We start from the raw sequence: 15,886 nt of genomic DNA, 5'->3' as shown, positions 1-15,886 counted from the left end.
ATCTTTCCTATAGAAAAATGTACAAAAGTTTCCCCAATTAGAGTCCCTTGCTTTCTTTGTCTGGGGAGGTAGTGCTTTGGGAATTATCCCGGTGCTCTCCCTACTTGCTGCAAGTAATAAACCTTTTTCACTCACAGTTGCTGATTCTGCATATTGGCTTTGTACTCACCAAGAGGCAAAACTAATGTATTTGGTTACGGTTACACTGAATTGGTTAATTTTGCAGAAAAACTAGAGAATAGATACTCAGTTTAAGGGGCTGCCAGTCAATTGTGGCCAAGAGAAAACTCTTAGGCATTTCAAGCAAAGTACTGTATGTCATCAGACCACTTTCTGCCTATAGGTCACCCATTGGCAACCTTGCCAGACTAAGAACTTTATTGGAAAAAGATATTTGACATACAATATGGTCTAACTGTCATCTTTATTTATCAGTAAACTAGAGTTGAGGAGTAATAAATCATTTGCTGATGGTCCCTATCAGAAGCTGTTTCCCTCAAACCAAAGAAATATGGTAATAAGTGCTTCCTAATCTTTAACGGGGGATTTGGATTAAGTGTGGATTAACTAGGTCAGGCGTGAGGTCTGAGATTCTGCATTTCTAACAAGGGCCCACATAACATTCACGTGGCTTGTCCAGGGACCACACTTTGAATAGCTTGGGCTAGGTTATTGCTTAGAAATAGGCAAAATGAGGCCACTGCTCTATTTTGGGGAAATCTGACTATCTTTCATCTTCCTGATTTCTGGGAAAGTCAAATAACTTAGTTTTGGTCTGGTAACATTTTAGCATGAATGATGCTATTTTGATTTTTAGTTTTGTCTGTTGGGGTGCACTGCAGGAGCTTAGTGTCAAACAATGGCTTCCTATCATTTTTGTTTAGCAATCCTTAATAAGTTTAGTATTACTTGATAGCAAAATTGAGGTGTCCTAATTTAATTACACAGGCAGAAGGTGGAAGGCAGAAGACAAAGAAGTTAGCCCAAAACCAACAAATGGTGGCGCACACCTGTAATCCCAGCAGCTTGGGAGGCTGAGGCAGGAGGATCTCGAGTTCAAAGCCAGCCTCAGCAAAAGCAAGGTGCTAAGCAACTCAGTGAGAACCTGTCTCTAAATAAAATGCAAAAATAGGGCTGGGGAAGTGGCTCAGTGGTCAAGTGCCCCTGAGTTCAATCCCTGGTACAACCCCCCAAAAAACAAACAAACAAAAAAAGATAAACCATACACTGTGCCACCTGGTTACATATAAAATTTCTAGACTATTAACATCAACCAATGAAGGAGACAATTAACTTCAAGTAGCAAGCACTTCTTATGGATTGGCCATCTATCACAAAACCTTTCCGCACTTTGAGTTATTCCACCCCTCTTAGCTACAGCCAATATAAATCATTTATACTTTCTTTTTCTAATTTTTTTTTCAATTTTAAAAGAGTTACTGACTCTTAGGTCCAGCCAACATTTTTACAACTCCTACTCAGCCCTGCTGCTCATGGTTGTGGGAAGATATCTCAGGACTTGGTCCTTCTCTGGTTAGCATCTATAATGGCATAATAGACCTTGTTTTTTTTTTTTCAGAGATTTTTCAGTCTCAAGAGTTTTGGTTTAACATAGTTAAATGAGGAAAAGTATAGAATTCTCAGTAAAAGCTATTTTTGGTTTAAATTAAATACCTAAAATGAATATAACAAAACCAAAGTGATTACAAAGATTTTCATTTCAGAGGGCAGCAAAAAAAATCTAAACTACAATCCGGTGTAAACTTGGGATGGTCATTTAATTTAATTTTCATTTTTAACATGAGGATTGCAATCTAGATTTTTAGGGCCATTATAGAAATTAAATTAAGTAATGTCTAAACAATCATCTAATACAGAGTCTTGCCCACCATGAGTGCCTGATAATTAGAAGCTTTATTTATCTATTTATTTTTTGCAGTACTGGGGATTGAACTCAGGGGTACTTTACCACTGAGCTACATCAAAAGGCTTTTTAAAATTTTATTTTGAAAGAGAGTTTCCCAGGCTGGCCTCACGCTTGTGATCCTCCTGCCTCAGTCTCCCATGTAGCTGGGATCACAGGCCTGCACCATGGTGTCTGCAACTTTGAATTCCATAATGGCTGGCATTCTGTTCATAACAATAATAGCAGAGTCAAGTGTGGTGGTACATACCTGTAATCCCAGCAACTCAGGAGGCTGAAGCAGGACAATGCCAAGTTTGAGGTTAGCCTCAGAAATTCAGTGAGCCCTATCTCTAAATAAAAAATAAAAAGCGCTGGGGATATAGCTTTGTGGAAGAGGGTCCCTGGGTTCCATTCCCAGTACTAGGGTTGGGGGTGGAGGGAGAAACCAAAGTTAAAGTAAACATCAGAATATTTACTTATTTATTTTTTTGGTACTGGGGTTTGAACTCAGGGGCACTCAACCACTGAGTTACATCCCCAGCCCATTTTTGTATTTTATTTAGAAACAGGGTCTCACTGAGTTGGTTAGGGCCTCACTAATTTGCTAAGGCTGGTTTTGAACTGTGATCTTCTTGCCTCAGCCTCCCCAGCTGCTGGGATTACAGGCGTGTCCCACTGTGCCTGGCTCAGAATATTTTTGTGAAAAAGAAGAGTATTTCAAGGAACAACAACAACAACAACTCCTTTTGATCCCCCCTCCAACAACAATAACAACTTACATTTTGAATTAGGTATGACCTTAATTTTGAAAACCTGAGAGTTTCCCAGATCGATGTACTTCACAATGTTGAGGGATAGTGAATCATCAGGTTGTTGAACCCAGTAATTACATGGCTTTAAAAATATAGCCCATTTTCTTCCATGCACAGACCCAAAGTTGTATAAGAACCAAGAGTCTTTTGAAAAGACCATATTAAAGGGGACATTTTCAGGCATGGTAGCAAGAGCCAGAGCATTCTTATTATCCAAAATTTCTGTGATCAGGAAGCTGCTGTAACCAGGAATCACGACAGTCTTTTCTATATCTGAAGTTTTAAATGAGGAATCAGCAGCTGGAGATAAAACAGAAATGATTTGATGTACCAGCAAACAGGTAACGTTAAGCAAGCAAATTGGTGGACTTATCTAACAAGTACACCATTTGAGTTTTAAACTATGATCTTAACAGAAGAGAATGTTTACCAGATTTCAGGTTATAATTCAAATATATGTTATAGAAAGTTTATCATGAATTTGATACACACAAAGCTACTCCTTAATGTTTACTATGAAATAACTCTATAGACTCACAGCAGGAAAAATAAAATGTAGAACTAAATAAAATTGATTCCTCCTCTTTTTCTCTCTCTTTTTCCTGACAAGTTCTTGCTATATTGCCCAGGCATGAAATCCAGGGCTGTAGTAATTCTTCTATCTCAGTTTTCTAAGTATCTGGGACTACAGGTACCATAAGCAGGCACTCTACCACTGAATTATATCCCCAGCAATAAAACAGATTTTATTCACAGATTACATGATAGCCTATGTAGAAGATCCCAAAGAACCAACAAAAATCTGGAATTTATGAGATTGTAGCAAACTTGAGGAGTATGAGCTTAATATATAAGCTAATCAATTCTGATATGCCTGCAATAAACAGGACTTAAAATTAAAAATGCATCTTTACTTATGTAGCATCAAGAAAAAAAGAAAGAAAAAACATATCAAACTGACAAAATCTAAATGACAAAAACCTACAAATTTTGAATTCAAAAATTAAAGGAGATTTGGGCCTACTTCTTCTTCTATTAGGTGCAGGGTCTGTGTTCTACTGCCTAAATCTTTGATCCACTTTGAGTTGAGTTTTGTGCAGGGTGAGAGATAGAGGTTTAATTTCATTTCATTACTGTGGATTTCCAATTTTCCCAGCACCATTTGTTGAATAGGCTATCTTTCCTCCAGTGAATGTTTTTGGCACCTTTGCCTAGTATGAGAAAACTGTATTTATGTGAGTTTGTCTCTGTGTCTTCTATTCTGTTCCATTGGTCTACATGTCTGTTTCAGTGGCAATACCATGCCATTTTTGTTACTGTGGCTCTGTAGTATAGTTTAAAGTCTGATATTGTGATGCCTCCTGATTCACTCTTCTTATTAAGGATTGCTTTGCTATTCTGGGTCTCTTATTTTTCAAATGGATTTCATGATTGCTTATCCTAGTTTTATGAAGAATGTCGTTCACCATGTTGGCCTAGGATCTGACTTCCTGAACAAGACTCCCAAAGCTTAAGAAGTAAAAGCAAGAATCAATAAATGGGATGGTATCAAACTAAAAAGCTTCTTCACAGCAAAGGAAATAATAATGCGAAGAGAGAACCTACAGAATGGGAGAAAATCTTCACCACATGCACCTTGGATAGAGCATTAATCTCCAGGATATATAAAGAACTCAAAATACACACACAAAAATATAACCCAATCAAAAAATCAAATAAGGAAACTGAACAGACTCTTCACAGAAGAAGATATACAATTGATCAACAAATATATGAAAAATTGTTCAACATCTCTAGCAATTAGAGAAATGCAAATCAAAACTACTCTAAGATTTCATCTCACTCCAGTCAGAATGGAATTATCAAGAATAGGAGCAACAATGGGGCTGGGGTTATGGCTCAGTGGTAGAGCACTTGCCTAGCATGTGTGAGGCACTGGGTTCGATCCACACTGGGTTAGCACCACACCTAAATAAATGAGTAAAATAAAGGTCCATCAACATAAAAAAGGATAACATAGGAGAAAGTCTAGATGACTTTGGGTTTGGCAATAAGGTTGTAGATACAAAACCAAAAGCAGGGTCTATGAATGAGAAAATTGATAAATTGAACTTTATTGGAATTAGGAATTAGGTTTCTGTTTTATGAAAGACACTATTAATTGAAGGCAAAGACAAGGCACAGATGGGGACAAAATATTGGAAACCTTTAATAATAGACTGGTATCTAAAATATATAAAGAACTCTTCACACTCATTAAGAAAATAAACAACCAATTTAAAAATGGGGAAAATATCTGGAAAGACATCTCACCTGGATATACTGATAGCAAAAAGGCATATGACAAGATACTTGGCATGCTATGCCTTTAGGGATATGCAAATTCAAACAATATCAATGCATCACTATAAACCTAGCAGAGCAGCTAAAACCAAAGACACAGATACTACCAAATGCTGATGAAAATGAGAAGCATTCATTCTTGGCATGAATGGAAAATAGAATAGTCATTTTGGAAGACAGTTTGCAATATTCTACAAAGATAAGCCATAAAGCCTGGGGTTGTAGCTCAGTGGTAAAGAACTTGCCTAGCATGTGTGAGGCACTGGGTTTGATTCTCAGCACCACATATAGATAAATGAATAAAGTAAAGGTCCATCAACAATTAAAAAAAAAAAAAGATAAGTCATAAGATTCAGCAATCACACTGCTAAGCTTTTCTCCAGATGAGTTGTGGACAGATGTCCACACAAAACTCTTCACAAGGACATTTCTGGTAGACTTATTCAGAACTGCCTTAAACTAGAAGCAAGATGTGCCTTTCTAAAGCTGAATGGGTAGACTGCAGTATATCCATACCATGGAACTTTACTCATGAAACAAGCTAATCTGAAATGGCCTTGTACAATATGATTCCAAGTAAACAACATTCTGGAAAAGGTAAACTATAGAGATTCGAAGAATTCTATGGGTTCCAGGATTTTAGAGGAAGAAATGGAATAGATAAAGGGGAGGAGTGATGAATAGATAAAGCACAGAGGGTTTTGGGACAGCAAAATTCTTCTGTGTGATACTGTCATGGTAGATACAGGATACAGGTATTTGTCAAAACCACACAACTACACTGTACAAAAGAGTGAACGGTAGTGCAAACTAAGGACTTTAGTTACTAATAATGTACGGCTTCATTGATTATCATCATCAAGTGTAATGTACTGGCTTATGAATTGTAACAAATATACTACACAAATACTAGAGGTTTTTGTGGAAACTGGGACTGGGGAGATAGCTCAGTTGGTAGAGTGCTTGCCTTGCAAGCACAAGGCCCTGGGTTCAATCCCCATTACTGCAAAAAAAAAAAAAAAAAAAAAAAAAAAAAAAGGGAAACTGAGTTGAGGAAAAGGGGTACAAATACAGCCAATGAAAATTAAATTTCTTCAAATCGTGTACCGCCTACTCAATTTTTCTGTAAACCTAAAACTTCTCTGAAAATTAAGGTCTACTAAATAAAAGAGTGAATAAATACCATTCACTAGAGGATCTATAACAACAAAATGAAACAATATTAATTCAGAATGATACCATTTTCATTTAACAACATAAACCCAGAATATTATTAACACAGGGATGTACACGCAGGCCATAAAGCTATGAAGTAAAGCACGGAAATTGACTTATAATCCACAATACTGGCTCCATCTGCAGAGAATTGGAATAAAGTAGTCTTCAGGAATCATTTCAACTGTGAGATGTTGTGGGCAGGCTTTTTCCAAGTCTGGGTTGTCATTGTGAGAAACTCCATCACCTATCCAAGCCCAAAGAATGGACTAAGAGATGCTAGGTACCACAAAAAGAGAGGCTTTACTTTAATGACAGTCTTGCAAGATTGGGTGCCTGGTGGTCAGGGACACACAGACTGGGTACAACCAGTATTTTATCCCCTAGGGTGCAAGGTCTCTCTCCCAGTTCCTCATTGGCTGAGTACTGTGGGGTGCACAGTCTTCCTAAACTCTGCCTAGGTTTTACTGTCTCATATTGGGTTATTTAAAGAAATGTACCTTTAGTTCTCCCCACCTCTCTTTGTTCCTGTGGCTGGAAAGTCCCCTTGGATTGACTGCCTGTTTGTCAACTCTGGGGTTGCCTGCTTGCAACTTTTCATTCTGCTGTCCCATCCAGCTGCCTTTCTTTTATCCAAGTGATTTTATATTTAAAGCTAAATACTGTATTTTGAAAATGGACCACTGGACTTTCTATTTCTCACATCATTAAGTGGATGTTTCCTTTACAGTATCTCAGTTGACTGTGACTGTTTCCCTATTATCTGCATATGTAATACTTGAAATTAAGTTTCCAGAATGCAAACTTAATGTACATTTTAAATTGCTAGCAACAAGTTGTTGAAAGTAATTCTTTACAAGCTAACATAGACTAGTAAGATAGAGTTTTTCAAGGTCTAAAATATGTCTAATAAAGGATACAAATTTATTAAAATAGAAAAAGTATACACTGAAGACATCTAAGTATAATGAAGAAATTGGGAAGATGACAGATGTGCTTAAAAGAAGACAGAACATCACTGTAATAGAAGCTTCCCGAATAGCTGTAGTGTTTTTTTAAATTACGCTAAATTCACAAACAGGTTTGGCTTTCTTTGTTGATGAACTTGAGAAAAACCACTACTAAAAACAGAAATACAAGACAAACGTCTAAGAACAGCCAAGATGTTTAAGAATAGTCAAGATATTGTACAGAACATTGTTAGGAAGTGTTATGGATGGAATGTTGAAATCCTTACTCCTGATGGGATGGCATTGGAAGGTGACAGTTCTGGGTGGTAACTGGGGTTGGACGATCGTGAAGGAGCCTTCACGATGGCATTGGTATTCTTATTAGGACATGTGCCTATCTCCTTCGGCAACGGAGATGTCATTAATTTCCATGATAGTCAATCATTTAGTAACAAATGATCATATCTGAATATTTCTCCTTGTTCCCAGGGTTTGTCCCATAAAATTTAGCATAATCTTCCAAGTCCAGATAACACGAAACAGAAAAAACTAGCCAAAAAATTCTCTACCCTGCAAAGGAGAGGAACTTACGTTTCAGTGATTTTTTTTTTTTTTTTTTGTAATTTTACCCATTTATGTACTACATTTTTGTGAAAATGTATTTATTCTCTGTGGCCATGACGAATGAGAACCCCCTCCTTGTAACATTCTTGAGTCTAAGCCCTGGAATTCCGTTTGAAATCCCCAAAAGAAAAGATCAGAGCTCTAAACCTTAAAGAAATAAGGTAAATGAGAAATTTCAACAAAGAACGCTGGTTCCTTTACTGTGGAATTGCTAAGAGGTTTATAACTGTGATTCTAAAGAGAATGGTAATATAGTCAGTGTTCCCCCAGTACTTCACTGTGTGCCTACTACAGAAAGTGGTCAATTTGTTGAATGGATGAATAATTGGTTGTTCAGGGACAGCATGAGGATTTAGAAGAAAAGAAGTCATAGGGCAGAACTTTAAGGAACACTATCATCTAAGAAATGGAAAGGGGAAAAGATCCCATTAAAAAAAAAATACAAAGAAGAAACAATTGAAGAAATCCATCAGAGAAGACACTAATAAAGCCCAGCAAAGCTCTTTCAAGAAGACCCCATTATTAGGGCATGCCTTTGATAGGTCAAGAAACACATCAGCAAGACTCTCCTCACTCTCGAAAAGTAAAAAGAGTCCTAAGAGAGCCTCATAATTAATTACCTTTATTATGCATGCACTCTGTCTTCCATTTAAACAAAGCCCAAATCCTTTCCAACATTCCTTCGAAAGGCCACATCACCTCTCCCCTTGCCTTTGTAGGACAACTCCCTGAAAGAGTCACCTTTGTATGCTGGCTTCAGGTCTGTTCCTTTCTATAACTTCTTGAACCATTCCAGTCAGACTTAACCAACAGCTTAATAGAAGTCTCCAATGATTTTGCATTTGTTTAGAGTAAAACCCAAATCCTTATAATGAGCAATACTAACTTTTGCTATGTATATATCATATAATCCTTTGAAAGAGAAATATTCTTTAAAAGTGGTTAAAATTATTTATTATGTAGGAAAAAACTACATAAACTTATTTTCTTAATTTTTTCACATTTTAAATTGACATATAATTCCTATCTTCTCTCACTTTTTCTAGGCTCTGTTTATGACAAAATAACCTCAGGGGATTAAAAAATAGGCACTATTATTGATAAATATTAATGAAGCTATATGTAGGTTTATTATATTAGGAACAAACAATACTTTAGGAACCTAAGTGTATGTGAACTTTGGTAGGTTGTTAGACTAAAATTTGAATTTGAAAATTTGAAAGATTTTTTTTTCATTTTTTTCTAACCATTAGAGATGTATTATATTTTTTATACTTACTTTGTAAGTCAAGAGTAAGTTTATATGCAAAACTCGTAGTTTTTTCAATGGAAAGAGAACTGACAAACAAGAGCTTTCTTTTTCATCTTCTAATCCAAAGGGTTTATTGTTTCTGCAATAACTGAGGACATAAATCCTTTGGGAATCTCATGTTGCATTATCTGTTTTATGTAAGCTTTTCCAGTTTTACTAAAAAAGAAAAAAAGAAACATTAAGTAATTTGGATATCATGGTGGCTTAAACAAGCATAATTTAATTTATTCTATTTAATTTACAAATAAAATATACCACCCTTGGCTAACAAATAAACATTCGATTAACATTTGTTTGAACTCATTAGTTGTTAGATGGTACATTTCTGTAATTACAAATACTTGGGAGGCAGGAGGATTACAAGTTTGAGGCCAGCCTGGGCAATTCAGTGAGAAGCTGTCTCCAAATAAAATAAAGAAGGCTGGGGATATAGAGCAGTGGGAGCAGCATGCTAGGCAAGCACAAAGCCCTGGGTTCAATCCTCAGTACCAAACAACAACAACAACAACAACAACCCCAGAACCACCACCAATAAAAACTCATTCGTTTTTTGGCATCTACGACAATGGGATATGATTTTCCATCTCTAAAATTATCAAAGATTTTAATTTTTGTTTGTTTATTTATTTATTTTTGCAGCGTTGGGGATCAAACCCAGGGCCTTATATATACTAAGCAAGCACTCTACCATTGAGTCACACTCCCAATCAATGAGGATTTTTTATTTCTAAAATATTATTTTATTTCCAACAAGTATTTTTAATGGCAGAGTTTCGTAGTGGTGAGAACTCAATCGCTACTGAATATTCAAACACTACTATAGAAGCAATCCAACATTATGAACTGCGCACTAATATTACCCCACCCTGCCTTTCCACTTGTCTACTAACATGGATTCAACCTAAGGAAATAGTTGAAGAGAGGGGAAAACTTCCTATACAAAGACATTCATCATAGTGTTCCGGTAAAATTTAGAAACAGGAAATACTAACAATAAGGAAATTAAGTAAGTGATACTACATGCTTTACTTAGAGAAAATGCAATTATGAAAATGATGTTTACAGTTTTTAATTACATGAGGAAAATGGTCATATCGTAATATTCAAACGAAATGAGCAAAGTGAAAAATGTTAAAATGCCTGGGGGACTGATTGATAGATAATTTAACTGACAGACAATTCATCAAAGTGTTAACACTCATGATTTCAATTTTTACATATATATTCATTTTCATATATACCATGATTTCAATTTTCATATATATTAGTTTTCAGATATATCCTTTTATATATATGAAATTAATTTGGAAGACTTTAAAAATTATATGTCATTAGAGTTCATTATATTTTCTTTCAAATGAGGGTTTGTTCCTGGCAAAAAGGGGTTAGACTGAATACAAATATTGTCAAATATATGAAGCTTTTGTGAGGGAAGTATTTTAAATGCAACCTTAAAATGAGCCTGGAAATAATAAAGAGGCAGGCAAGGAGTGGAGAGAAAAATCTGTGGAAAGGGTTTTGCCAGACCCATCTTCCTTCTTAATCACTAGGGAAGTTGTAGAGGAAGTAGGTAAGGAAAGGACAGAGATACCTGTAGCCTGGTATTTTATTTATTAAAAAAACAAAACAAACAAACAAAAAAAACACCAAACCAACCCCCCCCCCCCCAAAAAAAAAACCTTCTTTTTAAAAAGGAAAAAGGGTTGAAATTTTTAGAATCAGCCAACAATGGGAAGGTAAATAAATGGGGAAACTAATGGAAGACATGAATTATTTCAGTAAGGTTTATTATGTGGATTTTTCTCTGTGCCTCTGGGAGAAACTCCAAATAAATAAATGTAAAAGGAGGAATTAAAATCAATGCCACAGAAATTCAAAAGACCATTAGGGAGTATTTTGAAAACCTATAAGCCAAAAAATTGGAAAATTTAGAAGAAATGAACAAATTTCTGGATACATACGACTTACCAAGATTGAACCAAGAGGATAAAAAAGGCTTAAACAGACTAATAACAAGTAATGAAATTAAATCAATGATTAAAAGCCTCCCAAGAAAGAAAAACTTGAGACCAAGATGGCTTTATTACCAAATTTTACCAAACTTTTAAAGGACTAACACCAAGGCTTCTCAAACTATTTCACAAAATTCAAAGGGAGGAAACCTTTCCAGACTCATTCTGTGAAGCCAACATTATTACCCTGCTACCAAAACGTGACAAGGACACAATAAAAAACTATTGATCAATACCCCTGAGGAACACGGATGTAAAAACCTCGAAAATATTCAGAGATTAAATTCACCAGCACATTAAAGCGATTATACACCGTCTTAGCTATTTCGCTGCTGTGACCAGAGCATCAGATCAGAACAAGGGTAGAGGGAGGAGGAAAGGTATATTGGGGGCTCACGGTCCCAGAGGTCTTGGTCCACAGAAGAGCCTGCTCCTTTCCCTGGGGTTTGAGGTGAGGCAAAGAGCGATGGAAGAGTGTGGCAGAGGGAAGCAGCTCACAATGAGATCAGGAATCAGAGAGAGCGCGTCTCCACGCTCCAGATACAAAACATACCCAGAGCCACGCCCCAATTCCCACCTCTTCCAGCCCCCACCACTTCAGTTACCATTCAATTAATGCCTTCCAGGGGATTAACTCACTTATTGCATGAAGACTCTCACAACCCAATCATTTCTCCTTTGAACCTTCTGGCATTGTCTCACACGTGATCTTTTGGGGGACACCTCACATCCAAACCATAACATTCTGTCCATAGACCCGGTAAGCTCATGGCCCACAAATGACAGAGGCAGGAGACGGGAAGCAAACCTGGGATCAGCAAGCTTTCCTTTATTCTGCAGCGAAGTCCATCTGTCAGGCATGGGAGGGCCCATTTTCTGGGTATGGAGGTGGTTCCCCCCGCCCACCCCCAACCCCCGTTACAGAAGGAGTCTGGGTTTTATAGTAAGTGTAAGAACTACACTAGGAGAATAAAAGAGAAACTATGTCAAATTAAAAACCAGAAATAAGACAAAATGACAGGGAATAAAAATAATTTCTCAATAATAATATACAATGGAAATGGCCTAAACTCATCAGTCAAAACATAGACTAGCAGATTGGATTAAAAAACAGGACCCAATAATATGGTGTCTCCAAGAGACCCCATAGGAAAAGACAACCACAGACTGCAGGTAAAAGGAAGGGAAAAAACATGTCATTCACATGGATCTCATAAACAAGCAGGGGTTTCTATCTTGATATCACATAAAGTGGACTTCAAGCCAAAGTTAATCAGAAGGGACAAAGAAGGCCATTTCATACTGCTCAAGAGAATCACACACCAACAAGACATAACAATCCTAAGTATTTATGCCCCCGAACAATGGAGCATCTACATTTATCAAACAAACCCTTCTCAATTTCAAGAATCAAACAGACCAAAACACAATAATACTGGATGACTTTAACACACCTCTCTCACCATTGGCTAGATCCTCCAAACAAAAACTAAATAAAGATATAGAACTAAAATATACAATTGCTAATTTAGACTTAACAGACATATACAGAATATTTCATCCATCAAAGACTGAATAAACTTTCTTCTCAGTAGCACACAGATCCATCTATAAAACAGACCATGTTATGTAAGCTATCATATATGTTGGGCATACTATTGTAATAGTACCTTAATATATTTTTAGCACCTGTAGGGTTGTTTTGATAGCTCCCTTTGCATTGATATTAATTTTTGTGTTCTTGCTTTTTTTCTTTATTAGATTTTTATCAACTTTAACTGTATTATTTCTTTTCTATTTCATATATTTCTGCCCATACCCTTATTTTTTCCTTCCTACTACCTAATTTGAAAATATTTTGATTGCTAATCTAACTTCTTTCTGATACAAGTACTTTAAGTTATAAGTGTTCATCAGAGTACTGTTTCATCCAAGAGATTCTGATGTTTTAAGCATTTATTATCACTTAGTTCAAAGGACTTTTTATTTAGTTTTCTAGTGCTTTCTTCTTTGACCTGTGAGATATTTACAAGTGTGCTTTTTAATTTTGAAGTAACTGAGATGTGGGGGTGGGGTTCTACATATCTTAAGGTGACTGATTTCTAATGAATTGTGCAGGAAATACAGTCTGTATGATTTCAATATTTTTAAATTTCTCAAGGCTTATTTTATGGCAGAATGTAGTCTATCCTTATTAATTTTCTACTTGTCATTTTTGGGCATAGTTCTCTATAAATAACAAACAGGTCCAGGTGGCTGTTAATGTTGTTAAGCCTTCTATATCATTACTCCTCCCAGCAATGTGGGGGGCCTTAAAATCTTCAAATATGATTGTGGATTTGTCTTTTCAATTTTATTAATTTTTACTTCATGTATTTTGAAATTTTGTGATTAGGTACATACACATTTAGAATTGTTATAGTTTCTTGAAGAAGTTATCCTATTATGACTATGAAATGTTCCCCTTTATCTCTGAAAATACTTTTTCTTGAAATTTTATATTAATATCTCTACTTCAGATTTCTCATGCTTATTTTCTCCATCTTTTGCTTTTAACCTGTTGATGTATTGATATTTAATGTGTGGTATAGGTATAGAGCATATAGTTATTGCTTGCTTTTTACACATGTTGAATATTTATACCTTTTAATTACAATATCTAGTTCATTTATATTTAAATTAATTATTCATACTGTTAAAAAAAAAAAAAAAAAACACCTGACATGAATGTCAGTGGAAAATTGGGTAAATGATAAGTTCGATGATGAAATATTTCTGGGGAACAGGTTGAACAGTCCTGCTGTCAGGCTCAGAGAGAAGACTGTTGGAATGCTTTTGTTGCAATTGGTCATTCTCCATTGATTATATGGTACACAACAACAGATTTATTTTATTGTTAATACTTTTTATTTTGCAGATAAAAATTCTGTCATCAGTAAAAATAAATAAATAAATAAACTTAAAGCCCCCCCACCAAAAAAAAAGTCACTGACTCTTGACAATAATTTAGAAGTAGGAATTCCTAAGAATTCTGTATAACCTATCATGTAATGTTTTATGAAAGTCAGCCTCCATCACGGTAGATGTGCACAGGACATAACCCAATTGTCATGGAAGTGCACCCTGTGGAGAAGTATCCAGGGCATTTTTGATACTCAAGGAACACACATTTATGTAGCTAAGCTTAATGGTGCTGATGTAAATGGGATTGTTTCTAAAACAAGGGAATCATGCAAGATAACCTGGAGTATATCAATGTATTTGGCCTTGTAGCATATCAAGAAAAACTTATTCTGTTGGACCAAGAAAATTACTCAAAGAAAGTAGCCTCAAAATTTAGAGTCTAATAACTGATCTAAATAAATGTGAGGTACCCGGAGTGTATCACTTTTCCATAGTGAATACTACTGAATTTCTTGGTGTATATAGTTTCCTGAGGTTCATTCAGAGGTACATAGGCAAAAAAGATCACGTCACTGATGGTGAGAAACTGTGGTGCCAGCGCGGTCTCAAATCCCATATCAGGAGGCTGGAATTGGAGAAAAGAAAATATTGCACTTTGACTATTTTATACTTCAGTGATGACAAAATTCAAATAACATTTGTTTCCACTTTACATCAAAACGATATTGTTTTACTCATCAGTTGGAGTAATATTCCAATGTGATCTGTTTAGACATCCAGGTATGTGTAAGGGAACATGTATTTTTCTCTTGAGGAGGAAAAGGAATTCCTATGACTAAGACACAGTTTAAGATTCCTGTGCCCTTTGCAAAGTGTTGTAGTGGAGGGGAACACAGACATGTGTTTTTCATTGGGTGTGTGAGGAGTCAGGAGATGCGGGTTTTAGAATTTCAATTTGGGGTTTTATTTAGGAAAGGATCTGTGAAGTGCCTCTCTTCCCTAGAAGGCTGCTGCTCCCAGTCTCATGCCAGAGACTCTGTAGCAAGTTTTTATTTGTGGTGCTGGGGATTGAACCTAGGGCCTCATACATGCTAAGCAAGTGTTTTACCACTGAGCTACATCCCCAGCATCATGCCAGAGACTGCATGACTCCTGACTCTGGATGAGGAGGGCATCTCCCCTGCTTGCTAGCTCTCAGTCACAGATTCTCCTGGCAGTCACCAAACACACTACTTTTCTGCCCTGCAGTTCTTCTTTTCAACACATCCTTCTTTAGCTTGAGAACTTTTTGGGGTGAGAGGAGACATGGGTACCAGCCTCAAAGATGATGTTAGAGTTGTCCTTGTTGCTAGGAGACAAGGAGTGGGTGGTAGATAGTACAGACTGTTTGGGGGCACGCCTCCCAGACAGCATCTCCAAGATTTATTTTATGTTATACTTTTTCCTCAGTTTCTGAAGTATATATATATATATTTGGTACCCAGGATGGAACTCAGCGGCACTGGACCACTGAGCCACATTCCCAGCCCTATTTTGTATTTTATTTAGAGACAGGGTCTCACTGAGTTGCTTAGAGCCTCATTTTTGCTGAGGCTGGCTTTGAACTCTTGATCCTCCTGCCTCAGCCTTTCAAGCTGCTGGGATTGCAGGCATGCACCATTGTGCCTGGCCCAGTTTCTGAATTTTGAGGACCCACCAAGAAGGAGAGAGAGTGAGAAATAGAGTGGCTAAAAGGACATGAAGACAGCCAGTTGCCTGGCATAGAAATCCAATTCCAATAACTAATCAGCTGTGCAATTCGGGGTACT

At 36.5% G+C, this 15,886-nt stretch overlaps 1 protein-coding gene across 1 annotated transcript in view; it reads right to left on the bottom strand.

The window, feature by feature from the left end:
* Positions 1-15,886, bottom strand: part of CATSPERB (cation channel sperm associated auxiliary subunit beta) — a 113,545-nt gene that overhangs the window by 14,737 nt on the left and 82,922 nt on the right. The window contains 5 exon segments of the mRNA XM_079127649.1: positions 2,686-3,018; positions 9,130-9,192; positions 9,195-9,233; positions 9,236-9,318; positions 14,549-14,703. Of these exon segments, the coding sequence (XP_078983775.1) occupies positions 2,686-3,018; positions 9,130-9,192; positions 9,195-9,233; positions 9,236-9,318; positions 14,549-14,703 (673 nt within the window).

The sequence above is a fragment of the Sciurus vulgaris genome (assembly GCF_902686455.1).
Source record: "Sciurus vulgaris genome assembly, chromosome: 2".
NCBI classification, from domain to species: domain Eukaryota; kingdom Metazoa; phylum Chordata; class Mammalia; order Rodentia; family Sciuridae; genus Sciurus; species Sciurus vulgaris.
Note: the sequence above shows the minus strand (reverse complement) of the source record. Positions and strands in the feature narration are given on the sequence as shown.